The 17,190-nt window shown below is 55.3% G+C and overlaps 3 protein-coding genes across 4 annotated transcripts; all 3 read left to right on the forward strand.

The window, feature by feature from the left end:
• Positions 1 to 203: 203 nt before the first annotated feature.
• PV07_01964 (uncharacterized protein) lies at positions 204 to 2,300 on the forward strand (the record flags this gene model as incomplete). The annotated part of the gene is made up of 1 exon (XM_016388547.1): positions 204 to 2,300. The coding sequence occupies one exon, from the start codon at positions 204 to 206 to the stop codon at positions 1,533 to 1,535; it is 1,332 nt and encodes a 443-aa protein (XP_016255475.1). The 3' UTR covers positions 1,536 to 2,300.
• Positions 2,301 to 3,997: 1,697 nt separating this feature from the next.
• On the forward strand, positions 3,998 to 5,847 carry PV07_01965. Of its 2 annotated transcripts, XM_016388548.1 has the most exons (3): positions 3,998 to 4,218; positions 4,271 to 4,453; positions 4,577 to 5,847. In XM_016388548.1, the coding sequence occupies exons 2-3, from the start codon at positions 4,439 to 4,441 to the stop codon at positions 5,648 to 5,650; spliced, it is 1,089 nt and encodes a 362-aa protein (XP_016255476.1). In that variant the 5' UTR covers positions 3,998 to 4,218; positions 4,271 to 4,438; the 3' UTR covers positions 5,651 to 5,847. The 2 variants fall into 2 exon arrangements, with proteins under 2 accessions (XP_016255476.1, XP_016255477.1); XM_016388549.1 differs by lacking the exon at positions 3,998 to 4,218 and having other exon boundaries at positions 4,235 to 4,453.
• A 3,800-nt stretch (positions 5,848 to 9,647) lies between these two features.
• PV07_01966 (uncharacterized protein) lies at positions 9,648 to 10,428 on the forward strand. The gene is made up of 2 exons (XM_016388550.1): positions 9,648 to 10,092; positions 10,160 to 10,428. Exons 1-2 carry the CDS (start codon positions 9,897 to 9,899, stop codon positions 10,384 to 10,386), a joined length of 423 nt encoding a protein of 140 aa, XP_016255478.1. The 5' UTR covers positions 9,648 to 9,896; the 3' UTR covers positions 10,387 to 10,428.
• Positions 10,429 to 17,190: the final 6,762 nt, after the last annotated feature.

Here is a 17,190-nt window from a genome sequence, read left to right on the forward strand (position 1 = left end):
TGGATTCTCAGGGCTGGTCTTTCCTAATATGGACTAGCTGCACTGGGGTCGGCTCCGGGCGACCATAGGGCGGCATCACCATTTTGCCTCATGAGGGCGAGGCTGAAGGAGGCAAGGCTGACCCGGCGGACATCTCCCAGGCAATTTTCCGCATGCAATTTGACCTTCTCCTAGCCCACCGTTTCATCAGTGGCCTCTCCAGAATGCACCATCAACGGTCTGCTTGTGATCGCTGCAGGGGTCAGAAGCTGCGCTGTCCACGGAGTGATCAGTCCAAGACTGAGCCATGTGCCAGATGCCTGAAAGTCGGGATCCAGTGCGTGACCAGCAGCGCGCGACCCCTGGGACGACCTAGAACGACGACAGTTTCTGGGCGCCGGACCAAATCCATCAAAACAGGACTCACAGCACCCCAAGCACCGGACACTGAATCGACTTCTCTACGACTACCATCGACCACAGAGGATCTGCAAGCGTTCTCCAACTTGTGGGCGCCTGGGAGGTTGGATCTGTATGCAGACTATCTGGAACACCCGTCTTACGTGACCGGCCTGAATTTCGAAAATCCAGGACTGAGCTCGGCATCCGAAGCAGATGCAGGATATGAATTTGATCAGCAACTGGGGAGCCACGACGAGCTTTTCGCCCTTGAACCGTCGACTGAACGTTACCAACGCCCACAGCATGACTTTAATTTGCCTGCTATTCCCGAAAGTCATATAGCAGGACCATCACTGAAACTGCCAGAGCCTGCAGACACCCTCACCTCTCTATCGCGACTGAATGAAGACATTTCTGGGCAGATATCCCGTATCAGTTCACACATCTGGGGACCTGTGAACGCAGGGCAGCATTGTCGCGAAAAGCTTCATCAAATCGAGGGTAACCCTATGGCTGAGATGTTACAAAGCACTTCCCAATTTGTTACCATTCTCGAAAACCTAGCTCCGTTGTCACTACAGCCAATCGCATCTACCGCTGGGTCCGTAACACATGAATCCTCTGCCTCGGACACTGGTACCCCCAATTCCAATCCCTCGCAACAGCAGACATCGCTGCCTGCGTCATCCTCGCCGCTTCATCCACCATCGACAAGCTTGAGCATATTGAGCACCCCAGTCGTGCTAATGCTTCTGTCATGCTATCTCCTCCTTTTGGAGCTCTACGACGCAATTTTCAGCCGTGTTTGTGATGCTCTGTCGAAACTGGGAGACCTATACAGCTTCTTTCGGGACCTGCCAGAGTTTCAAGTGGCTGGTCTGCCGTCAATGAAGGCACATCTGTATGCCAAGATCATCATACAAATCATTGAGCATCATTTCGACCATATCGAGCGGCTTTTAGGCCTGCCCAAGGAATTTGGCCTCTCCGAAAGGACGCCGAACTCGATGGGGTTGTTCAATTCTACGGAACTATCTCAGCTTCTACATATGGCCATGACGCAGATGGCAGGAAACTCCGGAAATTCAGGCAGTTCAACATTGAAATCGTTCAGAGCTAAACTGAGAAGTCTCCAAGGCATGCTACCGCGGTGAAGATCGGGTAACTATCTTCATCGATCTTGCGACACCTACTTTCAGAAATACCCTAAATACCGCTCGACGGAATTAAGTGCTATGAGGAAATGTGCCAGAAGGACGCCAGTAAATGAAGCTAGATCTTCTCCTTCGTCCCAGATCTTCTCATTCATTTCACAGAAGAAACTTTATGGGTGTTCTGCCACCTTCCTTTTATGCGAGCCTGGCACGAGCCTGGCAGAGATCTGTGCAGGCCGTACAACATCTCCCTTTGGTTTCAGCTGCAGCCCCTAGAGGCCAGACTATTTTCCAATATCCTCTTCCTTTGAGGTGCCAATTTCGCTCTCCTCCTTCTCCATGCCGAATTCGGTTTCAAGGTCCTGGCGCAGCGGAATCTCTTTCTCCAAGAACGCGAGCAAAAACCCTAGTGCTGCAAATCCGATTCCAACCTGCCATGTTCGGCGGAGACTTCCATTCAATACTGCGACAACTTGTTCGCGAGTGGGAGCAGACAGTGTATCGAGGAAAGCAGCTGTGGCATGGCCATACGCTTGACCATCGATGAGCTGCCCTCTGGCGACTGGATCTGTGATGCCTGTCGACGCAAGGGCATCGAAGCGATTGTTAAATATTGCAGCAGGAATTGCAGTACCCCACGTCCCGCCGAAACCGCGCACGAACGACCAAGTTGATGTTGTAAGTGCGGTGTCGCTTTCCGAAAGCGGCGCCATAACCGCAGGTAGTAACGTGGAGATAACGAGGCCTGCTCCAGCAGAACCTACCATTTGATATCCAACCCACGCGCCTGTGGAGGAATTCTGGTCGAGGAGATCCAAGAGACCAAAGCCAACCACTATCAATGCAAAGCCTGCGTAATGGATAGGACGATAGCGACCAAACTTGGACATGGCCGCCCCTCCCATTGCAGCAAAGGGAATCAGGATTAGTATGGTAGGCAGTAGCTGGACTCCCGAATAGGCGGGCGATGAGCCGAGGACGCCTTGAAAGTAAACCGGAAGAAAATAAATCGACCACATGGTGACTATGCCGTGCAAAAAAGTGAGGATGTATGCGATGGCGGATGTGCGGTTCGACATCAGACGCAGCGGCATGGTTGGCTGAGGAACAAATCGCGACCCTTCGAATACAAGAAAGCCTGCTAGGCCCACCAAGCCAATGACCAATGGAACAAGAACATTGTATGACGACCAGGGATATACGGCGCCAGCCCAGGATAGCGCGATGAGGACACCACAGATGGCCGCGATGAAGATGGCATTACCAGCCCAATCAATCGAGGTCAGCCTGGTGGCGAGCTTGACGTTCTTGTTCCATCTCACCTTCAAGAAGGCAAGGAGAAGTGACAACGCTACCCCGCCAATGGGAAGATTGAGGTAGAAGACCCATCGCCAGGTGGAATACTCAACAATAAGCCCGCCGAAGAATGGACCGAGCGCCGTGCCAAGAGCAATCAGACCAAAGATGATGGCAAAGTAGTTGCCTCGTTGTCGCAAGGGGATCAAGTCGCAGATGATCATCTCGATGAGGACGCTCATGCCGCCTGCGCCGGCTCCCTGAATCACACGACCGACGATGAGCATCGGCATGCTGCTTGCTCCTCCGCAAATTCCGCCGCCCAGCACAAAAATCGCCGTTGCGGCGATCGTTGGCCACCGACGTCCAAAGACATTTGCCAGCTGTCCGTAAAGGGGCTGCAATGCCGTCCTGTCGCGAAAATTCGTCAATACCACGTTGATGCAGCAATGGAAGAAGCTGATTGCGAGACGAATATGTTGTACTTACATGGTCAGGAAGTAACCATTGACGGCCCATATATACAAGTCGCCGCCACCTAGATCCGCGATGATAGACGGCAGAGCCGTGGATGTGATGGTTGCTTCCAGCGCTGTCAGCAGACCTGTGAAGCTGAGTGCTACCACAATCATCCAGAACCGCAACCCTTTCTTCAGTCCGGTCGTTGAGGGCTTGGTCGAGAGCTGAGCATCTTTTGGAGCAGCTGTCTCCGCCTCCTTGCTGGCTGCATCGTTGTCCATACCGGCACTGGAGTTGACCACAGCCTTGTCACGGGAGAGGTCCATCTCCGGATGCGGATTTGACTCCATGTGTAAACTCTCTTCTTCCAAGTTACTCATTTTCTTCCAGGCTAGGGTCTCGTACTGTCTCTCGTCGACTCTCAAGGATCGGGGGTGTCCTGGCGGGATAAGGGCGGGCTATACGGATCTGATATGCCTCTCCTGGGCGAGGGGGTTCGCGAATTCCAACTTCAATTGAAAGGAACGATTGACAGGACCACAGACCAAAGATAAAAGAAAGCCACACGAGTCAAAGGAGCACCAAAGTCTTATAGACTGTGCTACTACGGTGGACATCGATCAGACTGATGTACTCGGAGGTCTTCCTGTACCGGAGGCTTTCTTGCTCTCCGGATCGGAGGCTTTTGTTCAATCCTTTCGGGGATCTTTCAAGCGGGATGAAGTACGCCACCCCGTTTCGAAACTGGCTCATGACCAGACCTTGCTCCTAGGAGCATTGCAAGCATATTCGGATATTTTCAACCTTGTCATTAAGGGGAAACTGACTGCTCGGCGTGATGGTCGAGACAGAGCGTGCGGTCTGGGTTTAGGGCGGCATCACTCTCGTCCCGATCTGGGGAGGACTGCGAGTAGCGCCGACCTTGGCAGTGAGACTCTCTCCCCCCAGTTGAAATGCTTCTGCTTCTTACACATCAGCAGAAGCTGCCACTGCACCGTTCTCTAACTCAATTATATGGCCTAAAGCTACGGCCTCCTCAACACAAGGAAGCAACTAGCATCCTGCAACAGCGGACCTAGACACTTCACAACCACTTGTGAACAGAGCGTGGAGACGAGCCAGGATCCGACTCTGCTGGAACTTGCAGAATGCATATTCAAAGGGTGAGTTTAATCAGTTAACTATACTTCCATTTACTTTGGAAGCTCCAGCCGGACGCACCATATATGTTGCACTCAATTCTTCTTGCATACGCTGATCATAATCTGCCCTGTACATCTTCACAGCTCTTCATATATCCTATCAAGTCTCTCCTCCCAGTCGAGGTTACCGAAGCAGAAATCACGTCGACGGGGCTGAATTATGATCGGTCGTTCATCCTCATCAAGGAGACGGATGATGTGGCCGCCGATGAGCACACTTCATCGGTACAGGAACATCTGACCATCAAATCTCTGTCAAAGTTGTGCCTGTTTCAGCCGTCAATCCTGTCAACTGGTGAAACATCTTCGCATGGGAGGCTGAATGTCAAACATACGCTCAGTGGTGAAGAGATCGAGTTTCCCCTCGTACCTACGCCGAGTTTTCTAGGCAATGCTGAGGCATATACCGTTGAACTGTTCGGCACGCGAGCCGTGGGAGAAGATATGGGCGATGAGATCGCGGCATGGTTTACAAAGCATCTGGGACAGAAAGCACGGCTGCTATATATGGTTGACGGAAGCACAGGGACGCGGGATTGCCCTGCGCCATCATTAATTCCACGCAAGCCAAAACCACGGACCGGATTGTTGTCCTGGATCAAGGCTCAGGAGGAAGAACTTCATGCCCAAAAGATACAGTTTGCTGATGCAGCACCTCTGCTAATCACGACAGTGAGCTCCGAAAGGGACGCGAAGGGTCGGGTGCCCAAGAATGTAGTAGAAGACGAGGGTGAAGAAGACGATGTGATCGTGCGGTTCCGCTCGAATGTGCACATCGACAACGTCTCTGCGCGTGGAGAGCATGATTCCGTGAGCGATGATGAGGGGGGCGAGAGTCATTCAGCCCCCTATGCCGAAGAGAACTGGAAGGCCCTCAACATCGTCCCTGCAAGCTCCGGTGATGACACTGCCGCCACAAACGCCCCAGTCCACCTCGACCTGGTCTTCAACACGGTCCGCTGCATGTCTTTGAACGTGGACTTCCGCACCGGTGGCACCGTGCCGCCCGAGCGTCAGCTCTATAGACTCCTGACCAAGGATAGGAGGGTGAATCCGGCTTTTCCCTACAAGCCGTGTTTCGGACGGTATGCCTTTGCGGAGCCATTCGGGACGGTGATCAGGGTAGGGGATCGGGTGGAGGTGGAGGAATGGTGCTGAAGAATGCTCTGGTGCACTATTTTCCTTTGGTTCGGATATCAAGGCCCTCAATGTGTCAGTGAACCAATGCACACAGTTTCTTTGAGGAGCTATATGAAGCCATTGTTTGTGGGGGTTCCCTTGAATGCTGGACACTGCTGATTTGAAGCTGGTGACTGGGAGAGTGTCTTGGTAATAGCAATCAAAGTCCTAATCGCCCATCTTCCGCTCATGGCTAAGCTGCTCGCCGTTATTACTCGCCCTTCTCGTAGAATGAAGGCGTGCAACCACTTAAAATGCAAATTTGACGTGTGTTGAAATGGTACCTGAGTCCGTCCCCAAATGCCGAGCCTCAGCCCGGGAGAGGAGATTTCGGACACTTTGTGGCTCACCTTCGAAAGACCGAGCGTGGGATGCCAAGACGGAACATGTTAGCGCCCACAGAAGCGGGGTGTCTGATTTTTACACAATATAATATTTACCATCGGAATGTCCTTCAACAATCACAACAGGAAACATTCCTCTGTGGCGCAATTGGCTAGCGTATGTATCAGCAAGACCGCTAAGTCGACACAGCTAACAGTGTTTCTCCAGGCGTCTGACTGTTAATTCACGATTTGACACTGTGAAAAACAAGTGATCAAAGGGGATCAACACCCATCAGGTGGGAACTATGCTCAACTGAATCTTACTCCCAAACTAACAACTCACAGGAGGTTGGTGGTTCGAGCCCACCCGGAGGAGCATCTATTCTTTTTTTGCCCCGTCTTTCACTTTTGTTGCTGTGCCTAGGGGCAGAGTTTGAGCCCATGAACAGGCGTCTGGGCACAAGAATCCTCTGGCCCCCCATTGTCCCTTTAGAAGCCAGCCTCTTGATTTATCTTTTTCTCAAGATTAGTGTAGCCTCCAGTCGACGAGATAGATATACCGGACTTCACTTATGTATGACTGCAATCGTGGCTATCGCTTTCTCTTCCTATGTGTCATAAAGGGTGAAGGGATTGAACAGTATCACCTGCAGCGTGAAGATATGCGGATATCAAGAAGTGAGCGCCTGTGAATATGGTAATACTGATATCACTATTAGCTACCAGATCAACGATGAAGGCGTTACAAACCCTGAACTCATAGCTTCGCTAGAGCGCATAGGATATGAATCTGATACACCAAACATCCATGGAGTTTGGAAAAATTCGAGGCTATCCAGACGGGGAACTCTCAGTCAATGTGAGAATGTTGTAAGAGATCGCTGAGACACTAATACGAGGTGCTTGTGGTTGGTCTGCATCTCCGCATCGTTATGGGCGGAATAAGTGTGGGGGAAGCTCTAATTAAGTGCCCTGAGTGCCTGGGAGTCTCAATTCGGCCACCCGGGGAACTGGGCTGCGACCGCCAAATCCAGAAATGCACGAGGCCTCCAAACAACAGACTCCGCACCCAACTTCCTCCTTTCAATTGAGCCTTGACCCATACCGAGTACATACCTACACACATACTTCTTTGTTCGATTGGATCGTTTCATCGCCCCTTGATCCAGATCCAGTGCTCGCGATGGTGGCCACCCCAACGACACCGCGCACGCAGTCTGGGCAGAGGAAGGAAAGAATGGCGGACAAGTCTCAGCAAGACGGCCCCAAGTCACTAGCACGAGCATGTCTGTCCTGTCGAGCTCGAAAAACCCGCTGTGATACGGCAAGGCCACGCTGTACCTCGTGCGCCGCGCAGGGGAAGGACTGCGTCTACAAACAAGAGACGCCGCAGAGAAGGTACGTTCGTCCTCTCGGAGCTGGAAGCTAGGTTGACGCAGTGACATATCTAGACCGACGTTGGCGCGCATTCACGAATTGCAGAAGCAAAACTCGGCCCTTGATGCTTTCATCGCCAGGCTCAAATCGGCACCACCTGCAAAGCGAGAGAGACTGTTGACATCAGTAACAATCTGCGATGGGCGGGTTCGTTTACCGGACGACGGCAGCGACGAACGTAATGCTGAACCACGCTTTTCACCTCAACCACACCTTGCTGGGCCGCCAGCGGGAAACCAGGATGCTATGCCCAACATCGCACAAAATCTGCGGCGCCGGAGTAGCCTAGGCAGTCTGGAAGATTCCTCAGACGAGGAATTCGATATCGGCCCTTTCCTGTCTGTAGATGAGGCAGGGAAACCCAGCAGCTTTGGACCTTCCTCTGCCCTTCACTACCATCCCCGGTCGGGAAGCACTTCGGTGCAATCAGCAGCCTCTCTGGCGAGAGACCATATCAGGAACTGCTTGATTGCAGAAGCTGCGCTCCAGAGACAGAACGAGCGCCACTTGGCTTCGCTGCCCGACGTCCATGGAGTTCCGACAGAGTTAGCGATGCATTTGCTCGAATTGCACTGGAGCCGCCAACACCACACGTTATTGCTGACCTACCGACCTGCGATTATAAGAGATCTGTTACGGAACGGACCTCATTGTTCGAGGTTCCTACTTCATGCTATATTTGCGTGTACAAGCAAGTTTTCTGCCCGAGTGGAGGTCCGAGACGATCCATCAGACCCTTCAACAGCAGGTCGACGGTTTTTCCGACGTTGTGACGAGCTCCTTGCAGAAGACTCTCTCTTGATTTACCCCAAGCTTCCCACCGTGGTTGGACTCCTACTCCTAGGATCGAGCTACAATGCCAAAGGCGAGACCTCGAAAGGATGGTTATACACGGGTTATGCCCTGCGCATGATTTATGATCTCGGTCTGCACCTTGACCCAAAAGAGACCAGCGACTCTCCAGAGCAGGTGGAAATCCGGCGGAGAGTCTTTTGGGGTGCCTTTGTGTCGGACAAGTTACAAAGTCTCTACCTTGGACGCCCAGCGGCCATCAATCTTCGAGACTCGCATGTCTCGCGAGACTTTATGGACACTCTCGAAGAGCAGGAGCTATACGTGCCATACAAAGATCCCAAATATCCCGGCCCCCAGACTACTTCCCCTTCTACCGGTCTTCCCATCTACTCGGTCTCGACCTTCCAACAGCTGTGCCTGCTATCCAAGATTATGACCAAGATTATCAACACATTCTATGTCGTTGGAGCAACACCTCGCAACGCTCAGGCCAGTCTGCAGCTTGTCGACAATGCGCTACAAGCATGGAGGGAGAACTTGCCAACAAATCTGGATTTCCAGCCTCGACTCTTGCAATCTGATCCGACATCGTACCCCCCTCCGAACTTGATGAACGTGCACGCGCTCTATTATTCCTTGCTGATTCTTCTTCACCGACCGTTCATCTCGGACGGACACTTGCGCTCCACCGCTACTCCGTCATTGTCTTGGGGTCGCTGCACATCGGCGGCACGAAGTATCACGAGCATTGCACTGGCATGGAAAACTGCATACAGCCTCAGAGGCGCCCCGTACTTGTTGAGCTATGCGATATATGTTGCATGCACGATCCACGTTCGGAACGCCGCAGCCGATGCATCCAGTGGCAACAACAGAGAGCACACCTCCCTCCTGGCGGCAAGCTTGTCTTGTCTTGAACAGCTGTGTCTTGCGAATCCCGGTGTTTCTAAGCCCATGAAGATCATACAAAGATTGATGGAGGCTAGCAAAATTGTATTGCAGCCAGGTAAATATGTCTCGGATGTTGTCATGTCAGTTGCTGACTCTCCAAAGAGGAAACTATATACCCCAGCTACTCGCCATCCTCGTTCGATTTTGACACCATCTTCAGCATGTTCCCCACGAGGAATGTGACGAGCTCAAATGTGCAATACTCGGGAGAAGTGATTTTCGACTCGGATATTCCTGATGATCCGCTCTTCGGACTCATGGACGAGCCCATCTTGCCCTACACCGACATGTCTGATACCTTTTTCAATGGCACTAGAGCATTTTGAGGCCAAGATGAATACAATCAAAGCGAGTCGCCTGCTCTGGGGAAAGCGTGGAGATTGAAGCTTTGAGGCACCGTCCGCTCTGCAACGAGTGAAAAAGATAACCAGACTAAAGGAGGGAACTGCAGCCGGAGGATCATCCTCCGGCTGTCGGAATGTGACTCTCCGCCACGGGGACTGCAAGCGAAATTGGTCCGACTATCCTTGCTTTGGGGTATAACCTAGCAACTGGACTCCAATTCGTGGATCCCTGAATCCCTCTGGGTGCTAGTGATGGTCCGAAGTTGGAAATCTCTATAATACGTCGATATTTTGGCACCCCTGGTGAGCTCCAGTAACCCGTATCAGAAGGAGCCAGAGTCGAGAATCGCAAAACACTCGGAGCTAGTCACAATGAGCGGCGAAAGTTCATTATACGACAAGGGCAAGGAGGTCCGCATCGCGGTGCTAGGAGAAGCACATGTGCAGAGGTCTCTGGCGGCGCGACAAAGCGAGTTCGCCAAACCGTTGCAGGACTTCACCACCGAGTTTTGCTGGGGAAAAGTCTGGGCTCGCCCGGAGCTCGATCGCAGGTCGAGAAGTCTCGTCAGTACGTTCAGAGCTCCCCCAATGGCTGTCCCTTCACCCAGCACCTTTTCTGACAATGAGCAATTTAGATCTGGGATTCATGATTGCCTTGCACAGCTGGCATGAATTGGCTATCCACACCAAAGGAGCTATCCGAAATGGCGTGACGGAGGTTGAGATCAGAGAGGTCATTATGCAATCTATGGTGTATTGCGGTGTGCCTGCCGGTGTCCAGGCCTTGAAAGTGGCTGAGACGTCGATCAACGAGATGATTGAAAGCGGAGAGCACCAGAGACAGCTGAAGGAGAAGGTGTAAGGGCGGCAGCTAGAAGTAAATTCTGTCTTTTGCAGAAAAGCAGGGCATATTGAACATCTCCATGCCTGCCATAGAAAAGGATAGAGGAACCAAAATAGTCTGCATGGATCTCAATACATCCACCGTGGGAAAAACCGGTTCTGGTTCTCCGAAGCCCATTTCCAGTCGTGCGCGACTATCCACTCGACCGCGTCGCCATTGACCTCGATCAGCCTCTGCACGTTCTCAATTGTCTTCCGGGCCTTGTGCAGCTCGGCGTGCGCACTCTTCAACTTCCCCTGGCCGTTGTCGTACTCGAGAATCTGCTTCTCCCCGGTCATGATGCGGCGGTCGTGGCAGCAATCGCCGCCCAGATACACCCACTTCTCGGGCCCGACGCGGAGCAGGGCGTTGACATGGCCGTGGATGTGGCCTGGGGCGTCGATGATCCACAGGCTGCCGTCGCCAAAGAAGTCGACCGCGTAGGGCAGCGTCGAAATGGACGTCCACTGGTGCTTCGTCTGCGCGGGCGCCGCCATGTGTTTCCTGTCCGAGTCCGGCACGGGCGGGAGCTCGGTGACCTGGGACGCGGGCAGGGCGCCCTTCTCGATGCGCTCGAGCGGGTAGTGTGGTGCGCCGTTCTCGAGGATGTACAGCGTGCCCGAGCCCACGACGAACGTCGACTGCGGGTAGTCGGACGGCAGCCCGATGTGGTCCCAGTGGATGTGGCTCAGGACCACGTAGTCGATGTCCCGCGCTGGGTCGAGCCCGCCGCTCATCAGGCTCGACCGCGCGTCCGCCGACGAGTATACCGGTTGTCGGGTGGTGATGTGGTGCTGCGTCGCCGGCTGGGCGTACCGGGTCAGGTCGCGCTTGATGCCCAGGTCAAACACGACCCGCGTGGGCTTGGACGTGCTAGTCGCGCGGTGCTCGATCAGGAAGCACATCGACGGCACCGTCGTGCCTTTCTCCGGGTCGGGGTCCGTCACGAAGTTGCGCTCCGGAAGCGTCAAGAACCCCCCGTTCAGGGCTGCCACTTTCACATATACCTGGTTTGGCGCCGGGGGTGGTAGACGCAGAGCGTCGTCGCCAGGTCTGTGCGTGAGATCTCCCATTGCCGTTGCTGTAAGGGGGCCTGTCTTTGGATCTTACTGAGCTGCCGTGCTTGTTGGCATGTGTCAGAGCAGGACTGATGGATCTGATCAATACACGACCGAGTACCACTTATGTGCGAAGCCTCTCGAACCGGCAAAAGCGACATCGAAGTATCTTGTCCCCGTGTCGAAGTCTCCCTTGGAGTCACTCTCCAGCCTGGTGATGCTGGAGCAAATGCTAGAGGTGTCGCCCCCACTCCTCACTCCCGAATACCGCACCTCGTGCTCCGGGCAGAAGAATGCCAGGTCGAGTGTGGTCCCTTCCCCGAGGCAAAGCCACGACGGAGAAAGGCCGATTGGTGCAAGGTATAGCATCCCAGCGGGGCCATGGTACGGGGTATCATTCGGGGTTCGCCCGGGGTAGATGGAGACCAAGTCCCCAGCCTCATGAGCCGAACAAGCATAGCAGTTCAGACCCTGCGTCCGGAGACTCATTCTCCGGCCTAGCCTCACGCTTCACGCATCCCCTCACTCGACAAGCGACACTGCAGATTGGGGGAGAATCGACCCCCGAGCTGGAAGTACCCGAGAGTACGGAGTCCATGCAGCGACTCGTTGCCGGCGAGGACCACGCGGGGTCATCGTGCCGGCTATCGACTTCAAAGATCACAAAGTGGCAATCACTGTGGTAACTATTTAGTGAGTTGGTTGGTAGCAGCCTTTCCCGAATGTTGGCATAGGTTCATCACACGAAAAACAAACAAACGAACAAATCAACCACCACCAACATCAGCAGCCAGCAGTATCCAAACAATGGGCTCGTACGCGGAACCTCAGTTGCCCGCCAACATTGGCTTCGTGGGCCTGGGCAATATGGGCTTCCCCATGTTTTCCAACTTGGTCAGCAAACTGCCCGAGACCTCGACGGTACACTTCTACGATGTGAACCCGGAGTCAATGCAGAGGGGGCTGAAGGAGTCGGGCGCAGTGGCCAAGCTAGATCCCTGCAGCAGTTCAAGAGAGGTCGCCGAGAAGAGTGTATGCATTCCATTCCTGTTTGGATGGCGGTACCATTCCAGTCTCGCTAACCCAAGTCCCTTGCGAATAGGATTTGTTCATGTCCATGGTCCCCGAGGGCAAACACGTCCGAGCAGTCTACCTGGATCCGGAAAACGGCGTGCTGGCGGCCAAAGACCTCAGCGGCAAGATCCTCATCGACAGCAGCACAATCGACACGGCCACGTCGCTCGAGGTGGGCGAGGAGACGCGCAAACAGCACCCGCGGGCGCACTTCTTCGACGCCCCCGTGTCGGGCGGCACGGCGGGCGCGAAGAAGGGCTCCATCACGTTCATGATCGGGTGCGCCAAGTCGGACCCCCTGCTGCCGCTGCTGAAGGCGCTGATGGCGCTGATGGGCCACAACATCTACACGTGCGGCGGCCCGTCGCTGGGGCTGACGGCCAAGTTCTGCAACAACTACCTCAGCTCGTCGATCACGCTGCTCAACGCCGAGATGTTCAACTTCGCCATCAAGTCCGGCATGGACCCGCGAACGCTGCAGGACATCCTCAAGACCACCACCGGCTGCAACCGCAATGCCCAGTGGGCCAACCCCGTCCCCGGCCTGAGCCCCGACGCCCCCTCGTCCCGGGGCTACAAGCCGGGCTTCAAGATCGAGTACGTTAAGAAGGACATCGGCCTGGCCATCGCGGCGTGCGAGCGCGTCGGCGCGAAGCTGTGCGTTGGTCCCACCACCTGGAACACCTACGTCGAGGCCGGCAAGGACCCGCGCTGCGCCGGCATGGACTCCAAGGTCATCTATCGGTACATTGGCGGCGACGAGGAGTGGCTGGACAAGTTCCCGCAGCAGGACGAGTGATGCCGCAGGACTGGTTTTGCGATGCGTTTCAGGTTGGGGAGATTAGAATACTATAGCTTGATACACAATGGGATACATGGACGTTCAATCATTGGTATATCTTCGACTTTGCGTAGGCTGCGTCTTCCACTGACGGGAGATACGGCATGTAAACGAACGCCCTTGAACGAGCTGGAAACTACTGATCGAACAGCTTTAGCCACGCAAACTTGAGATAGGTCTTGGTTGATATCGTCATTCCACGAGTAACATTTCTTATTTTGCTCCATCTATCAGCTTCTGCAAGCCCTCCAGCACGGACCTGTCGACCTCGACGACCCCTCCTTCCCGCGTGCGCTCACGGCTCTCCCAGCTCCGATCGAAGGGCATCCGGATGGGCCCATTGCCCTCGAGCGGGCGGCTGGCCCGGATGGTGTCCGAGTAGGCGGCGACCTCGCGCTTGAAGTCGGCGAGGGGCCGGAACATCTCTGGGTCCATGGCGATGACCAGCACGCCCCAGCCGTCGTGGGTGCCCGTGTGGGCGGGCGCCCCGGCCAGCGCGCCCAGCAGCTGGATGGCGATGGCCAAGCCGCTGCCCTTGTGGCCGCCCCAGACGGCCATGGCGCCGCCGTCGAAGGCGCGGAAGGGGTCGCGGGTCGGGTGGCCGTCGGCGTCGAAGGCCGTGCCCTCGGGCAGCTCCTCGCCCATAAGCTGCGCCAGCTTGACCTGGGCGTGGATGATCTTGGACGTGCCGATGTCCCAGATGACGGGCTGGTTCGACGCGGAGGGGAAGGCGATGCACAGCGGGTTCGTGCCGAAGCGCGGCGTCGAGCTGCCCTCGGGGGCGACCCAGGGCCCCGCGCTGGCCGTGACCAGCGCCACCAGGTCCTGCCGCGTGCACATCTCGGCGTAGTACGACAGCATGCCCGCGTAGAAGGTGTCGCTGACGCCCACGACGCCCACGCCGCCCGCCTTGGCCTTGCTGATGGCGAGCTCCGTCGCCCGGTGCGCCGCCAGGTACCCGATCGCGCCGTGGGCGTCGAGCTGCGCCGACGCCGGCCGCTCGCGCGTCACCACCATGTCCGCGCTGCCCACCAGCTTCTCCCGCACCCGCTCCGCGATCGTGAGCACCCTGGCCAGCCCCGTCGGCCCGTAGCCGCGCAGCTGGGCGTCCATGATGTGCGCGCAGATCGTGTCGGCGTCCTGGTCCGTGAAGCCCACCGCGCGGAGGGCGCGTCGCGAGCGGTCTGTCGCGTCCGCGATCGAGATCGTGACCAGCTCCTCCCGGGCCATCTTCCAGCTGGAGCCGGTGGCCATTTTTGCCGAAGAGGTTACAGGTGTTGGGCCAAATGAGGGGGGGTGAGGAAAACAAAAACAAACGACTGCGACGTCGATGACAACAAAAGCGAAGCACAGATGGTCTTGTGAGGGCTGTATATCTACGACCACCCGACGCCGCCAAATCGGGACATGTAGCCGTCCTCAAGCGCGTTTTTGGTCTGGTGCATTACTTGTACGTTGCAAGTCCGGATGTGTTCTCTCTGCGAAGTCTGCGCGGAAGTCTACCATCCGGGGTGTTTGACTCGGTGGGAGAATCTCTCTCCGATGGTCCCTCCCCCCCCCCAAAAGGGGGATTTTGCACCAGTAGTTGGAGAATGGCAGTGGCAGTGGCATTGCCGTGGCTACCAACAAGCACGGGTCCAACGCATGGGAATCTATCTGATCTGATCTGCTCTCGCAAGTGGAGTCTTTTACCAACAACCCCTTTCTTCGATCAAAGAAACGATTACCGAGAAAAGGGGATGCTTTCAGTGGAGTGAGAATACCGAGTACGGATCCAATTTCAGGGGTGGCAGCTTGGGCCAAACTAGAATAGACGTCTACATTGGGGCATTCCCTTCTTCATATTCGATCGCAGGCAGCTCACGCTCCTCAAGGCTAATGTTCGCCGATGAAAATTAAACTTGAAATCCTCTTGAGCACTCGTCACATGTCTTTCCTCCTTCGCAGCGAAACTCGGTTAGTAGGTGTATCGGAATCCAGGCTGTCCCTCAATGACAATCTCGCCACGGTCGGCCCGCTTGTTCTGGATGTAAAAGATGACAAAGTTCTTGGCCACAAGCACGAAGTAGAGCATCTAGACGGCAGGTCAGTAAATTCGATCTTGGAGTCGCCCCGTCCGGAGGGATATTTTGCGCTCACCTGAAAGCCAATGCAGATCCAGAGGCCCGATCTGTAGCCCGGCGCGTCCTTGGACTGGAACACGTTGCCTGCGATGATGCCGCCAAAGGCACCGCCCATGACCATGAGGGCCATGGTGAGGCCCTTCTTGTTCTGCCCGACCATGTTGTTGTGCGCGTAGGCCCACTGGGTAGGGATGTTGGCGATGATGCCCATGACGCCCAAGAACACCCCGGCGTAGCGTGCGTGGACGTTGTCGGCGAAACCCGTCAGGGACACCCCGACAATATACATGGACGCGTTGAAGAGCATGACCGGGCCGCGGATCTTGAAGTGGTCGGCCGTGAACGCGCAGATCATGATCCACGCCGCCCCGGCCGCGTATGGAGGGAAAGTCAGCAGCTGGGCCCGGCCGGTCGAGTAGCCGAAGCCGTCCTTCAAGATCACGGGCAGGAAGTATGAGAAGGCGTAGACGCCCGTGTTGTTGAGCAGGAGGTACAGGGTGAACTCCCAGAGCTTCCAGTCTTGAAAGTGTTTCATGGCGATCCGAAAGGTGATTTTGTCCTCGACGGCGTCGCCACGATCACGCTCCACGCGGGCGAGAACGATGGCGGCTTCCTCGGGCGTCAAAAAGCCGGGCAGGCCAAGGGAGTTTTTGACGGTGGCTTTTTCGGGGAAGTCGACCATGACCACGTAGGAGACGAGGCCGACGATGGTGCTGACGATGCCCTCCTGTATCCAAACAGTCAGAAGATGCCACTCTGTACCTGGGGAAAAGTAGACTTGGGCTTACGATGATAAAGATCCACGACCACCCATTCAACCCGGAGTCTCCAGCCATCTGCTCGATCCCGTAGGCGAGCAGCCCGGCCAGGCCGCTGGAAGCATTGCCAATCACGTAGAACCCGGCAATGCGGGCCTGGATTTCGTAGCGTGTGTACCAGTTGTACAGCAGAAACATGGCTGCCGGGACGAGACCACCTTCGAGGAAGCCGAGGAGGACACGGCACAGGGCGAGCTCACCCCAGGTCTTGACGAAGCCTTGACAGAGGGTCACGACGCCCCATATGGTTGTAATGGTACCGATCCACAGAGCAGGGCCGACCTTTCGGACAAGGAATGTCGCCGGGATGTCGACGAGACAGTATCCAACGAAGAAAATCATGGCCAAGACGGAGTAGCGGTTGCCGATGTTGGTCTTGAGGTCTTCACTCATGCCGGCGATGTTGGCCTGCGGACATGGTCAGTTGTTGTCCCAAGAGACACATTGATGTATAATGAGGGAGTACTCACGTTTCCCAGGTTGGACCTGTCGATGAACGCCCACATGTAGAGCAGAGAGAGCATGGGCACAAGACGCAGGTCGACTTTCCACATGACTTTGCGGACGGTCTTGGGGTCCTCCTCGAGATGAGACTCCAGCACCGCCTTCAGCGGGATGTGGTACTTCTGCTCGAGCTCGTCGGCATCGTGCTGCACCTGCTCGGAGATGAGGTCCTTGAAGTGGCTCTGCTTCTCTGCATCTTCCACATGGTGCATGGCGGTATTCTTGACGCCCGCGGTGTTGGTCATGGTAATGACTCCAAGCACAAAAGAGACACTGCGAGATGCCTTGACAAAAGCAAAGACGGCGCTTTTCGAAAAGGAAGACAGTGGGCAACTGAGCACACAGGAGACTTGCTCTGGAAAAGC

The sequence above is a fragment of the Cladophialophora immunda genome (assembly GCF_000835495.1).
Source record: "Cladophialophora immunda strain CBS 83496 unplaced genomic scaffold supercont1.1, whole genome shotgun sequence".
NCBI classification, from domain to species: domain Eukaryota; kingdom Fungi; phylum Ascomycota; class Eurotiomycetes; order Chaetothyriales; family Herpotrichiellaceae; genus Cladophialophora; species Cladophialophora immunda.

Bases quoted from the DNA above. Each gene is read 5' to 3' on its own strand.
- PV07_01966 (XM_016388550.1), top strand. From the start codon at position 9,897: ATGAGCGGCGAAAGTTCATTATACGACAAGGGCAAGGAGGTCCGCATC. The intron at 10,093-10,159 runs GTACGTTCAGAG...TGAGCAATTTAG, and splicing joins CAGGTCGAGAAGTCTCGTCA to ATCTGGGATTCATGATTGCC.